At 36.7% G+C, this 14,596-nt stretch overlaps 1 protein-coding gene across 4 annotated transcripts in view; it reads right to left on the reverse strand.

Annotated features, from left to right (window-relative positions):
* The window catches only part of NDUFAF2 (NADH:ubiquinone oxidoreductase complex assembly factor 2), a 192,614-nt gene that overhangs the window by 82,863 nt on the left and 95,155 nt on the right, over positions 1 to 14,596 (reverse strand). For all 4 annotated transcript variants that reach the window (XM_082622339.1, XM_082622340.1, XM_082622341.1 and 1 more), the window contains exon 2: positions 2,324 to 2,413. In XM_082622339.1, the coding sequence (XP_082478465.1) occupies positions 2,324 to 2,413 (90 nt within the window). The remainder of the gene's footprint in view (positions 1 to 2,323; positions 2,414 to 14,596) is intronic.

The following is a 14,596-nucleotide window of genomic DNA, read 5'->3' on the forward strand; positions in this document are numbered from 1 at the left end:
TGTTTGGTTGACACATTTGTTTTAAGGGTGTGCCCCATGGGAGGGTTATGCTGAATTATTAAGACCAGGACAGAGCCATAAAAAGCATTAGAATTTCATTCTAATTCTCTGAAAGTCTCAAACGCTTAAAAATGAGTCACTGCCTATTTATTTATAACTTACTTTATTTCTATAAACATTTTAATTCTATATTACTATTAGAAAAAATGATAAAATAGGTTCATTGTAAGAAGGTGTAAGCATTATTTGAGAATTGCAAATGTCGCTTATAACATTGGAGAGTCTGTTAAAATAAAAAAGCTCAGGGACTTCCCCAGTAATCCAGTGGTAAAGAATCCGTCTTCCAATGAAGGGGGCATGGGTTCGATGCCTGGTAGGGGAACTAAGATCCCACACGCTGCAGGGCAACTAAGCCCACGTGCCACAACTACTGAGCTCATGTGCCTCAACGAGAGAGCTTGTGTGCTGCAAATTACAGAGCCCATGCCCTGGAGCCTGCACACCACAACTAGAAAGAAACCTGTGGGCCACAAGGAAGAGCCTGCGCCGCAATGAAAGATACTGCATGCCTCAACGAAGATCCCGCATGCTGCAACTAACACCCGATGCAGCCAAAAAAAATAAATTAAATAAATAAATATTTTTAAAAAAGAAAGAAAGCTCAAAATTACTCCTGGACATTGCCAGTTTATATTCTGTATTTCTTCAAAAAGTCCCTGGTATCTACCCATTTTAATGTTCTTTTCTCATAGTTCTACTATTTTCATAGCTAATAAAGAAAAATGGAAAAGATATGTCCAGGGAAATATTTACACTCACATGCTGACATAAAAATAACTCAATGCTTATAGCTACCATATGTGTTAGGTATAATGCTAAACCCACCAGGAAGCAAAGGGTCCACTGCTTACAGTCTGTAGCTGTATTACCCAAGCAGTTTATCTCATCTTTCTAGAACTTAGATTCCCTATTAAATGGGTATAACTACAGTGTCTACCTCATAGGATTATTGTGATAATTAAAACAATATAATGATTGTAAAGCAATGGCATAATACCAGGTATACCGGTAAACACTTGACAAATGTTAAGTGATATATAAGATAGGTATTGGTATTTTAGTTAAGGTTCTTTTAGTTTCAAATAACAAGGGTTAACTCAAGCTAGATTTCAAGTATTTAATATATACTTACTGAGCACTTACTATGTGCTTTCCTATGTGCCAGGCACTAGGCTAAGAACTGGTAAGAAACAAGGGGAAATTTATAACACAGATGTGGGATGGCACTTAGAACCTGAAGGCAGACTTGCAGATGAACTTCATTCAGAAAGAAATGGAACTGGGAATTGGAAAGTTGCTGAAAACGTAGGCAATATTCTCTGCCTTGCTACATAGAGTTGACTCTTGAACAACACAGGGATTGGGGCACTGACCCCCTCATAGTCAAAAATCCACCTATAACTTAACAGTTGAACTTCCATATCTGCAGTTCCACATCTGCAGATTCAACCGTGTAATACCATAGTATGAACTTACTGAAAAAAATCTGCATATAAGTGGACCTGCTTCTAACCTGTGTTGTTCAAAACAAAAAAATCAAAACAAACACCTGTGTTGTTCAACGGTTAACTGTACTCCTCTTTGCAGACTGGTTTCCATTTTCTTCTTAGTAAATAAAGTTTTTTTTCTGCAACAAAGTTTAGATAGTGGATTGAAGATAGCCACCCATGTGCTTCCAAGTTCATATGATACTATTCCAGCCTTATAGAAAGACTGCTACTATTTTCTCTTCCTTTCATTTTTTTACCTTAATTCCAAAGTCCTGACAGGGATCAAGTGTCCATCCTTGTCTAAACATGGGGGCAGCTAATGGGGTCACTGTAAGTTGAACAAATATTCCAAATGGCATCTACAGCAAGTATTATCCACAATTTCTAAAAGAGGAAGCTAAGACTGAGAGGTATGAGTTACTTTCCCATGTTCATGTGGGTAGAGTGCCAGAAACAGAATTCAAATCCTGGGGTTGTATAAGTGCAGGGCCAGCATATCAAAGTGGATGCCTTCTTCAATTCTGCATCTAAGAAGCTTTCCTTGCCTCACCCTAGTCCCAGCTCTGCTAATGCTTCATAGTTCTTTTCACTATGTTCCCTTACTAAAATGTAGCACCTTCACAACTTTCAAAGAAATGCAAAGTTTAAAAAAAGTTTCATGGATTCAGATTGTAAAGGTTTTTGCAAAGAACATGAAATAATGTTATGCTCTTATTGATTTTGTGTAGAAACTATTCGCCTTCCAGAAGACACTACTAAAAGCACAAACTTACCTTCCCATTCTGTTGGGATATCCCCTACTTCATAGTCTATTTCTCTTTTATTTGCTGATTCCACAATTCTTTTCTCTCGAATAGTTTGTCCTGTAAGACAAAAGTGATTATTACATTTTTAAATGAACCCATGACACAGTAGTTACTACATGAAATATTTTCTCTTTAGATATTACACACCTTCTCCTATGATAAGAGAATTAACAGGGAAAAGAACAGATTCCATTTAGAATTAGGTATATTAGAAAAAGCAGTTTCTAGACTACTTCAGAAATTATAAATTTCCTACATAGTATGCAAAATTAATTTTGGTAGAATAAGTCTAGATTCTGTGTACAGAAAAAGAGAAACCACTTAATTTGCAGGCCAATAAAAAACATTTTAATAAACAACAGAATGTTTAACTCCTTCAAACTCTGCAGGTATATATATTAGAGGTGCTAGTGGCTGCTGCTACTGCCTAAGGGAATCAACATTCATGGCCCCACTATGGAAAATAATATGGAGGTTCCTTAAAAAACTAAAAACAGAGTTATCATACGACCCAGCAATCCCACTCCGGGGCATATATACAGAAAAGATGAAAACTCTAATTTGAAAAGATACATATACTACAATGTTCATAGCAGCACTATTTACAATAGCCAAATATGGAAGTAACCTAAGCGTCCATCTACAGATGAATGGATAAAGGAGATGTGGTATATATATATATACACTATGGAATATTACTTGGCCACAAAAAAAGAATGAAATATTGCCTTTTGCAGGAACTTGGATGGACCTAGAGATTATCATACTAAGGGAAGTAAGTCAGAAAGAGAAAGACAAATACATATGATATCACTAATTTGTGGAATCTAAAAACTAATATAAATGAACTCATTTTCAAAACAGAAAGACTCACAGACATAGAAAACAAACTTATGGTTACCAAAGGGGAAAGGGAGGAAAAGGAAGGATTAATTAGGAATATGGGATTAATAGGTACAAACTAATATACATAAAATAGATAAGCAACAAGGATTTACTGTATAGCACAGGGAACTATATTCAATATCTTATGATAAGCTATAATGGAAAACAATCTGAAAAGTATATATATATATATATATATACATATATATATATATAAAACTGAAACACTTTTCTGTATACCTGAAACTAACACAATATTGTAAAACAACTATATATAAATTAGAAAAAAGAGCCTTGATTATATCCTTTCAAAGCAGCAGCAGCTTTGTCAAAATGGTGATTTCAAAACATATTACTTTGTCATTGAAACTTTGATCCTGAAGAAACCAGGTAAGTTTCTATTTCCCAACAGTTAACAAATGTGCCTGCCTACTCCAGGGAATGCAGGCTAAAACAGAGAAGGTATTGGTAGGTAATGATGAGAGGAGAAGTATGGCTTAACAATGGTCAGACCAGTCAGGGAGAGAAATCTGGGCCTTGCAAAATACCACTTTCTCTTCCCACTCCTAGGCCAACCTTACACTATGCCAAATAGAATGGGTCACATAATTCAAGAAATTGACTTTGTTGCCTGCAAATCTCTCTCCTAAACTACCTGAAATTCTACATTAAAAAATTCCTTCGGGACTTCCCTGGCAGTCCAGTGGTTAAGACTGCGCTCCCAATGCAGGGGGCATGGGTTCCATCCCTGTTCGTGGAACTAAGATCCCTCATGCCACAAGGAAGGCGCGGGAAAAAAAAAAAAAAAATCCTTCAATTGCAGACAAGGAAATTTCTAGGAGTGACTGTGCAGGAGAAAGGGAGCCACAAAAGGGTAGCCTAAGAATACTGAGTGGCTAGTTTTATTTCCTCTGCCTTAGTAATAGTAAGTGAAAAGCTAGGATTTCCTAGACAAGCCATTAATGGCTAATAACTCTGAGATGAGCTCAGGGAATCCCTGCATTTTATTATGGACTCATTTAACTGTGCTGATTTAATCCTAATACAGACGTTCTCCAAGTTTTATAAAGAGGAGTTACCTTTTGCTTATCTTATCCAATAAATACACAGGAGGATAAGGGATTAGTAGTAAAGTCCCCAGGTTGTAGGGATAAGAATTAGGGTAAAAGGAGCCTCTAACAATGACAGTTGCATTACTCTCATAGCAGAGGCTCAACATGTATACATATATTTTTACTAAAATGCTATTTATATCCACATATATAAACACATCATAATAACAAGTTACCATAAATTTAGCATAGACTAAATTTACTAAAGTATGTTTACATTACAATTTTCAAAACGTTTGAAAGAGTCAAAATATCTGTGTCTTCATATATTCCTTATCTAAATACCAGGATATAAGTATATCTTTTTAGCAATAACAAGTTCAGAAAAGAAAATTATCATCTAAAATACGAAATGCTAACAGATGGCCTTCTGAAAGTACATGTGTGTTCTATAAGCTTTTAAGTGTATGTCAATGAAACTTAGTGCATAGGGAGAGAACAGAGAGGTCTACCATTTCCAGCAGCACCACTAAATGCATATATAAGTAAGTATATCTATATGTCTGTGACATAAAAATTAACTTTTTATTCCTACCCTCAAGTTTATAAACTTCCTTTAAGGTATCGTAAGAGTTTTAAGAATCAAAATTCATACCTATTTGTGTGTATATGGAAAGACAGGAAGAGTAATTCATGAGTTAGTCACAGATAATTGCTGGAAAAAAACCTTTGTTTACAAATAGATGACATCAAAGGTTTATGAAATGCACGTACACATCTTTAGCAATATAAAATAAGGCCATTAATTTATTGAATAAACTCCTGGTAATCAGATATGGGCTTTTCCCTCCAAATAAATTGTTTTAAGACTACTCCATTCTGTACAATTTTTATGAATTGGGAATAAAACTTATGCCTCCCACTGAGCAAGAAATTATGCACAAATTTTACACTTGCTCATTCTAATATGCTTTCACACAAGAGTTGTAAAGACAATCCTACTTCTCATAGCAAAAAAAAATTTCCATCTAGTAAATGGAGCAAATTTAAGTATTTACTCAAGTATCAAAACTTTAGGGTCTAATTTACATTTAAAAATTAACTTAGGGACTTCCCTGGTGGCGGAGTGGTTAAGAATCCACCTGCCAATGCAGGGGACATGGGTTCGAGCCCTGGTCCGGGAAGATCCCACATGCCACGGAGCAACTAAGTCTGTGTGCCACAACTACTGAGCCTGTGCTCTAGAGCCCGCGAGCCACAACTACTGAAGCTCGCAAGCCTAGAGCCTGTACTCCTCAACAAAATAAGCCACCGCAAGGAGAAGTCCACGCAATGCAACGAAGAGTAGACCCCACTCGCCGCAACTAGAGAAAGCCCGCACGCAGCAATGAAGACCCAAAGCAGCCAAAGATAAATAAATAAAATAAATTAAAAAAATATTAACTTAATAACAAAAACTTTTAATCTAATATATGTGTAGGTTTAATAAGTCCTAATAAAACAATAAACAATTGACAGCAGTGTACTCAATGAGTATGAAGTAAAACACCATATTTACATGGTGTTTTACTTAATATTAAACAATATTAGATTTAATTAAAACAGTCAAAATAAAAGTTTGAATTCAGGTAGATCATAATGATCAATGGTATACGGATTTAAAGACTGTGTAAGTAACAGTACAATTTCCCAAACTTAAAAAAATTTAAAGCTACCTGCCATTGAACTAATTGCCCTATGACGACAGCTATTCCTTTATTTAAAAAAATATGGAATCCATTCAGTTAAAAGAAAAAAAAGGCAAGATTCCCTTTCAGGTATCAGGTAGATAATGGGTTTAGGTAAAAGATGGATTTCATCTGTTCTACTGGGTTTCTGGGATAGAGTAAGAACCCTGGACACAGACTCGGGAAAGATGAGCTAGAGCAGAGAGTCCTCAACTTCAGTCATTCAAGTGCCAGCTTTGCAATTTTGGTCACACTTTGTGATATTATATTCCTAATATTTTTCTTTAATTAGGCTTGCTTTTTTCTTCAATATTCACTTTTTACCTTACCCCCCCAAAGAAACCCCATGAAATCACTGACTCAATACACTAGTTGTATTTTGTGTTCAAACATACATAAAATAGATATATCTTAAAAATGTAACAGGCTGTCTTTGTACCTGCTGAAGTCATCTTGTAGACCACATTTCGAAAACCACACTGGTCTATAGAGACAGGCCCAGCAGAACATACAGTGATACAGGGCATAGGAATCAACATACCAGTAAGAAATTCCTGTGGATAGGAAACAGCTGATGAACATCAAAGTCTTGCTTGGATTGTGTTTACCCTTCATTTCATAAAATCCTACGTTATGTACAATCTTATGTTAGGTTTGAAAGAAGAGGGCAGAGATCTTAGAAGTATGAAGGGAGTGGTACTTGTCTGAGTATATACTTCTCAATAAGTTTGAAAGCATGCTAATGTTCTGTATATTCAAAAAATTAAATCAACATGGATGTGAAAGGGAAAAAAAAAGGAAATGAAAGCAAACTGAAACAAATAAACCCAACTTTATTTCAGACTAATAACATAACCACACTGAATGGGGAAAGAAAAGAAAGTGGTATGTGCCTATGTACCCTAAGTTTCAGGAATGAAAAGAACTGCAAACACATCCTGAACTGTTTGTAGTATGTTTGTTTTCTGTAGTGGTATGGGCGAGGCAGTTCTGAAACTACTTTAGATATATGATTCAGCAAATGAGTAAATGTATTAATGTTATTGGAAGCAGGGTTCTCATTGTAGAAGGACATACAGATATGTAATGGGGAAAGGTAAAAAAGTACAGGGGTCAGATTGAAACTGGAGACATCAGTTACTTATGATAAATAAGATAGATAAGTATTTATACACAGATATATGTATTTCCATGTATACATCTGTATATATTTTCCTGGTTCTATTTGCAGAAAGAGCCTAGAAGCAAAGACCTTAATAGCAATAAGGACCCCTAGAGCCCAAATCTTGGCCTCTATACCATTATCCACCAAAAGAAACCAGGATTCCTCAGGAAAATGGCTGATTCCAGGCCTAGGGCAGGGTGGGTTCAAGATGAGCCTGGAGCGTCTTGCTATGTCAGAAAACAAGAGTTCTCAAAAAAAAAAAAAAGAAAGAAAGAAAGAAAAAAACAATGATAATAATGATAATAGGGGCCTATCACAAGGACTTAAGGGCCAGCTTAAGGGCCAGCTTAGCTGACAATGGCTAAATCTGGGATAACCTGAGCACCAAAATAATCCAGGAATTATAGACCAGCAATTGTCAAAAGTGTGATAGGGAAGTCTGAGGGGTACTTACGACTCTTTTAAGGTGTCTGTGAGGCCAAACCTATTTTAATAATACTAGATGTTATTTGTCTCTTTCACTTTGATTTTTTTCATGAATGTACAGTGGAGTTTTCCAGAGGCTACATGATATGTGATATAGTAACATACTGAATGAGGAAACAGATATGAAAAATCTAGCTGTCTTTTATTAAGCCACACATTAGGGGATGTGTAAAACAAAGCAATGCTAAAATGTTTCTGTTTGGAAAGTATAGTTACTTCTGATCAAAAATATATTCTTTCTGTAAGCATTTATTACATTTATTAGGGTTATTTTTAATGAATTAAACACTTTAAAAATTCTGTTTCAGTTTCAATATGATAAATATTAATACATATCTCATAAACAAAGCTTTTTCAATAATCGTGAAGAGTTTAAAAGGATCCTGAGACCAAAACGCTTAAGAACTATATACAACTGGAAAAAAAAAAAAAAAGGAACCCATAAAGGCAAAGTACTAAAGATACAGATAAATAGATGGGTAAGTAAATAAATAGAGATAAAGGAGCTGTTGCTTATCACAGTGCTAAAGAGTAAATGTGAAGCAAGTGCCAGAGCTGGAAAATCATCATTTTGTAACCATCTTGATAAAGAATGGTTCTTGCAAGAATCATTAATGGCAGGAGATTCTGTCTTTTGTTTTTTATTTAGAAATAATCTCCCTTTCCTCTACCTACAGTGTGTTCTTATACATTTGAAAGCTAAACAAGACTTACACATTAAAAGGATGCTTGGGTTAGAAATTTATAAAATTTCTAATTTGGTACCTCAAATACTGCCTTTCTAGGGTCTTAGTGATCCTACTGATGAGTAAGACCATTGACAGGTACCAGTCTGAGGCAGGTGACACCAATGGTCCAGAAGAATGAAACAGCAGACTTAGACATCTCTCCTTCCCTGGGCCACTGCTCCTTCCTTAATCCATCCACACAGGCCAGGGAAAATATTTAAGCAGGCTTTAACCTTTAGATTTCGAAGCATCAGAACTCACAAGATATCTGTCATAGTGGATCAAAGGTGAAGGCCTGTATTGGTCGTGACCCCCTAGCACGTGTGCTCTTGGTGAGGGCTTTCAACCAGCTGTCTACTCCCAGCCCAATATTTCCCACTGGTGGGGCACGGCGAGGAGAGATGAGTGGAATTCAGAGGTGACTGTGGGGTGGAAAGAGAGATTGGGCTGAGTAAAGTGACACATCTCTGAGACAGCTATCCCCCTGAAAACAAGCAAGATTCAGGCCTTTGAGGCCTGACAGGAGCCCCTGGCTTGGAGGAATGGTAATGAAGTAGGTAGGATGGCCAAGGTAAGACCCTTTCTGTCTGACTGATGTCTGGCCCTTTACCCCAGTGGCAGAGATCAGTGCAAACCAGGTGATAATTCTAAATCAGTTTGTGTGGTGATGTATAAAATGCATACGAAAGGAGGCTTAGAAGTGTCAATGCATAATATATGAAAGCAAGGGCTATTGAAAGCCAAGAACCATAATACATATGTTAGATTTGGGGACTTTAAACCTTGTTATTCTGAACCTTTGTAAATTTTTTTTAAAAACATCAATTAAGAGTACTAAAATAAGAATCCTTACACTGAAAGTCATTTTCCCATATGACTTAAAGCATAATTTGACTGAAGTTACTCAGATGTAGAATTCTTTTTATTAAGAACCTGCTATGTACCAGGCAATGTTTAGGTGCCTTTCATATGTTATCTCTTATCTTTAAAACAATCTTCTAGAGATGAGGAAAAAGAGGCATCAGGTGATGAGATTATCCAAATATACATGGCTAATTAAAGTAGTATAGCCAGTATTTGTACCTAAGTATTTTTCTGACTCCCAACAGTATGCATTTTCCATTTAAGATTTTAAAATTAGCATTTACAAAGTTTGCACATGGTATCATTACAGATATCCAATTAAAAACTAACATTTTATTCATAACTATCATAAGCTATTATTTTCCCATAGTGATCAAATGAGGCATTCCTACTGATGAGTCTATAATTTGACATATTCTACATATATTTATGTGAGCATGGAAGACTATCTCAGCAGGTCTCAGCAGGTAATACTTTTTTAAAAGCAATTAAAGAGAACTTCCAGATAAGCTTTCAGAATTTTTAAGACTGCCAACTAGTTCAATGGACTACCTAAAATCTTATTAGCTTTCCCATTCTTACAGTTTTCCCAGAAGGAATCTCAGCTTCTTCTATCTTAGAAAATCCAAAATTATATAAAAGTACATAGGAAGAATATCACAATTTAAGAAAAAGGATGGGGGCTTCCCTGGTGGCGCAGTGGTTGGGAGTCCGCCTGCCGATGCAGGGGACACGGGTTCGTGCCCCGGTCTGGGAAGATCCCACATGCCGCGGAGTGGCTGGGCCCGTGAGCCATGGCTGCTGAGCCTGCGCGTCCGGAGCCTGTGCTCCGCAACGGGAGAGGCCACAACAGTGAGAGGCCCGCGTACAAAAAAGGATGAATCTAATGAAAACTGTATCTGTGCTTTCCACATGGACAATAAACTCTTATTTACTATTTATTTTTTTAAGAGTTCCATAGTAATATTATAAGCAAACAAAAATTTAAAGTTCCAAAATGTTATTCAACCAACAAATATATATTAAAAGAGTCTATTACAATAATCTAGAAAGATTCAAAGTCAAAAGTTAAACAGGTTTTCTGATTTCTGATTCTAGTCCCAAATCAAGCACATAAGTCTTAGAAATGTCTAATATTTTACCTCATTTACTGCCTTTCCATTACTGTGGAAATCAAACATTGAAAATTATTATGTTTTTAAAAATAAAAACATTTAAATGTTACATAAAAAATCATTTACTTTCTAAACTGCAAGGAATTTTTGATTCTCAGAAAAAGTGCAGCTGTATTACAGTTGCCCCTCACCTCCCAAAAGAGGTAATTATTAAAAAGAAAAATTCAAATGATGGATTCATACTATTTAGTCCATGTAACAATGTGTTCACTTTGAAGAGCTGAAAGAGAAGCAGCCATTTCAGGTTTTGATTGATGTGTAGGAAATCAGTATCTTGAAAGTACTTTATTCATCTAATACATTCTACAGTTCTTTGTAAAGCTAAATTATCTTCAATGTATAAAGTATATTTACATTGAGAATTTGAGCATTTAAGAAAATAACAAAAACAACTAACATTAGGTGATTCTGCTGTGACTACATCTGAATCATGACGGATGAGTTAAATGTCTTAAATACACATAAAAAAGGAAGGAAAATAAAGGGGGGATAAAGTATTTTTGTAGCCAAATTAAATAGGCTTTAAGCTATTATCATATGGAAATTCCAGGTTTTAAAAAGACTATCTTATAATGAGGAAATTTATGACTGACTGGAAAAAAATTTTCATTTTATAGTGAAAGTTGCTAACTAAACCAAGCAAATTCCAATATGGTACACCCTTAATAAAAAAAGGAGGAGTATTTTCTCCTCTCAAAATTAGCAAACACTCACAGTGTGGTATAAATCAGTATAATCAAGTATTTGATTTCCACTTTGAGAATCCAACTTGAACACTTGGGGCTGTCAATAGAGAGGTAAAGAGAGAAACTGAAGGAATTAATTTTTTAAAGTGGCAAATATTATCAGAATTTAGAGAATTATAAAATTATCTACTTGTAAAGCTTGGGCCTAGCCCAAACTTTATTTTCACATTTGAAATGTATATGATATGGCTGATTATTTGATTGATTTCTAGATCCAGTTTCACAGAAATCAAATATTACTTGGTCATCTATCAAAGATCTTAAAAGCAGGGGCTTCCCTGGTGGCGCAGTGGTTGAGAGTCTGCCTGCCAATGCAGGGGACACGGGTTCGAGCCCTGGTCCGGGAAGATCCCACATGCCGCGGAGCAACTAGGCCCGTGAGCCACAACTACTGAGCCTGCGCGTCTGGAGCCTGTGCTCCGCAACGAGAGGCCGCGATAGTGAGAGGCCCGCACACCACGATGAAGAGTGGCCCCCGCTTGCCACAACTAGAGAAAGCCCTCGCACAGAAACGAAGACCCAACACAGCCAAAAATTAATTAATTAATTAATTAATTAAATAATAAAATTAAAAAAAAAGAGTAGCCCCCACTCTCCACAACTAAAGAAAGCCCACGCGCAGCAACGAAGACACAATGCACCCAAAAATAAATAAATAAATTAAAAAAGAAAAAAGATCTTAAAAGCATCAAGGACTGCACTATTAGCTACCATTAGTAACTCATAGAATATATGACAGTTTTAAATATGGATAATTTAGTGAAAATAAAGTACATTTTGTGATACATGTCTTAATTTTAAAATATACATATTTATTTATTAGTCCATGAAATTTCTAATACCCTTCATTAGTCTATTTAATTTGGTTACCATCACGCACTACTTACTAATGAACAGCAATCTATTCTGATATAGAAAAAGACCACATAATCATTTAATAAAGCCTGATATTCATCAGCTTAACAGGAACTTTACAAGTATTTGTGAACCAGATTTCTGAGTACAAAAATTAGGCTCAGTTGGAAAGAGGCAGAGGTGTCAATAATTTTCAACCTCTTGTCTCTAAAAATACCTTCTTTAATAGAGGTCGAATTTATGAAACTGTTCAAAGCAGAGTTTCTCTGGTTAAGGCCAAGTACAACTTACCTTTTCTCTCCTCCCCTTCCCTGGAGGCAACCTCCTCACACTGTTAGAGCCCTAAGGAGTGCTGTGAAAATCACTGATTCAGACCAAGTACTGCACTTCTGAAATTGTGAAATCCATCCAAAAACATATATTGGTTCTCTAAACAAAATCAAGATCTTGTGAATAGCAGAAAGACCATCATACTGCTTCTCTCCCTACCATATCTTTCACATAGTTAATCGCGTGACCTGTCACAAACTCCTGAGTAATCAGGTGTAAGACAATATAGGATTTTTCCTGCAGTTCCATACCCCAAGGTGATAAAGGTCTACTTCAGTTGTGGAGCTATGATTTAAAGCTAGAACCTGACTTAAGGCTTGCTTCCAGTGTTTAGACAGGATTAAGTTCAGTAAGAAATCATTCTCTCACTTTGGAGCAAGAAGTCCTTAGGAAGACAAAGGAGTCTGAAAACCAACTCTTCAATTCACAGGTCCTCAAGGAAGCACGTCTCCACTGGAGAAGCATTCTCAATACTTCCTTCAGTCCCTTAGACCTGGAGGCCGTTGTGAAGGGGAAGAGATTGCGGTAGTCTGAGGCCAATCACAAGCAGTGAAAGGAAAGACAGGAAAGAAAATTCCAGCATGAGCAACTTATTTATAGTACCCCATTATTTTAGTCATTAGTTTCAACTTTCTCTATGACAAAACTTTACCTTGGCTAATAACTTATAAAATTAGATGACATAGGGCTTCCCTGGTGGCGCAGTGGTTAAGAATCTGCCTGCCAATGCAGGGGACACGGGTTCGAGACCTGGTCCAGGAAGATCCCACATGCCGCGGAGCAACTAAGCCCGTGTGCCACAACTAATGAGCCTGCGCTCTAGAGCCTGAGAGCCACAACTACTGAGCCTGTGTGCTGCAAATACTGAAGCCCGTGCACCTAGAGACCGTGCTCTGCAACAAGAGAAGCCACCACAATGAGAAGCCCGCGCACCGCAACAAGAGAAGCCACCACAATGAGAAGCCCGCGCACCGCAACAAAGAGTAGCCCCTGCTCGCCACAACTAGAGAAAGCCCACGCACAGCAACGAAGACCCAATGCAGCCAAAAATAAAGTAAATAAGTAAATAAATTTATTTATTTATTTATTTATTTTTTTGGTGGTACGTGGGCCTCTCACTGCTGTGGCCTCTCCCGTTGCGGAGCACAGGTTCCGGACGCGAAGGCTCAGCGGCCACGGCCCACAGGCCCAGCCGCTCCGCGGCATGCAGGACCCTCGTGGACCGGGGCACGAACCCGCGTCCCCTGCCTCGGCAGGCGGACTCTCAACCACTGCGCAACCAGGGAAGCCCAATAAATTTATTTTTAAAAAAATTAGACATAAATTTTACCTTCATTCTCTACTCCAGATTCACTGGTAGAAAGACACGCTAATAAACTGTGATTTCACCAAAAGGAAGGCTGTTAGGGGCATGAAAAGGTAAGATTGGTCTCATTTTGCTTGTCAGGGTTGCAATAAAGACCATTCATTCTGCTATTTTTACCTACTTATTCCTTATTTTCCATTGATATTAAAAAAGATAAAGAAAAACAAGTTACAAATAGTGAAGATTTGTGAAATGGTAATATTACTTTAACATGGGTATCTCCAAAATTACTGTGTACATAAAAGTGGGGACTGCCTCTATTCAAGAGTATACTGGTAATGCATGCCAGGATATTACCTACAAAAGAATCAAATAATCGGACTTAAAAATTCTGTTTTAGTAGTAATAAATGATAAAGCTTAATATGTTTTCTTACTCTTTGCTACTTCTTTTTAAGTTTCCAGCATCTAGAGATCATATAATTTAGTCTAATTTAGCAACATATCAATAACATTTTGTTAGTGCAGTTTTATTTATCAGTATTATCTGATTCATTTAGAAGATGAGCAGAAGCATATTTATTGAGCAACATTTATATGTATGGTACTTAACTTGACACCTATACTTCCCACATCCTCCTTTCGCTTTGGGCCTAGAGCAACTTAACTGTTGTATGACAATAGCACCACCTATTGGCTGGCAAAGGGATTGGAATAATCCAAAATACCACCTGCTTCCTTGCCCTTCAGAAAGACTAATGCATAATTTGGGCTCTTCTTTTCTTCATTTATTATTAAACCCACTTGAAAAAAATTATTTTCTCATATATATCGTCTCTTTTTTTCTCCTTCATCTCTCCTGTTAAAAACCTGTAGAGTTATTGCATCTCTCTTGATTCCATTGCTAACCAATGTGTTTTTG

The sequence above is a fragment of the Mesoplodon mirus genome (assembly GCF_964341445.2).
Source record: "Mesoplodon mirus genome assembly, chromosome: 5".
NCBI lineage: Eukaryota > Metazoa > Chordata > Mammalia > Artiodactyla > Ziphiidae > Mesoplodon > Mesoplodon mirus.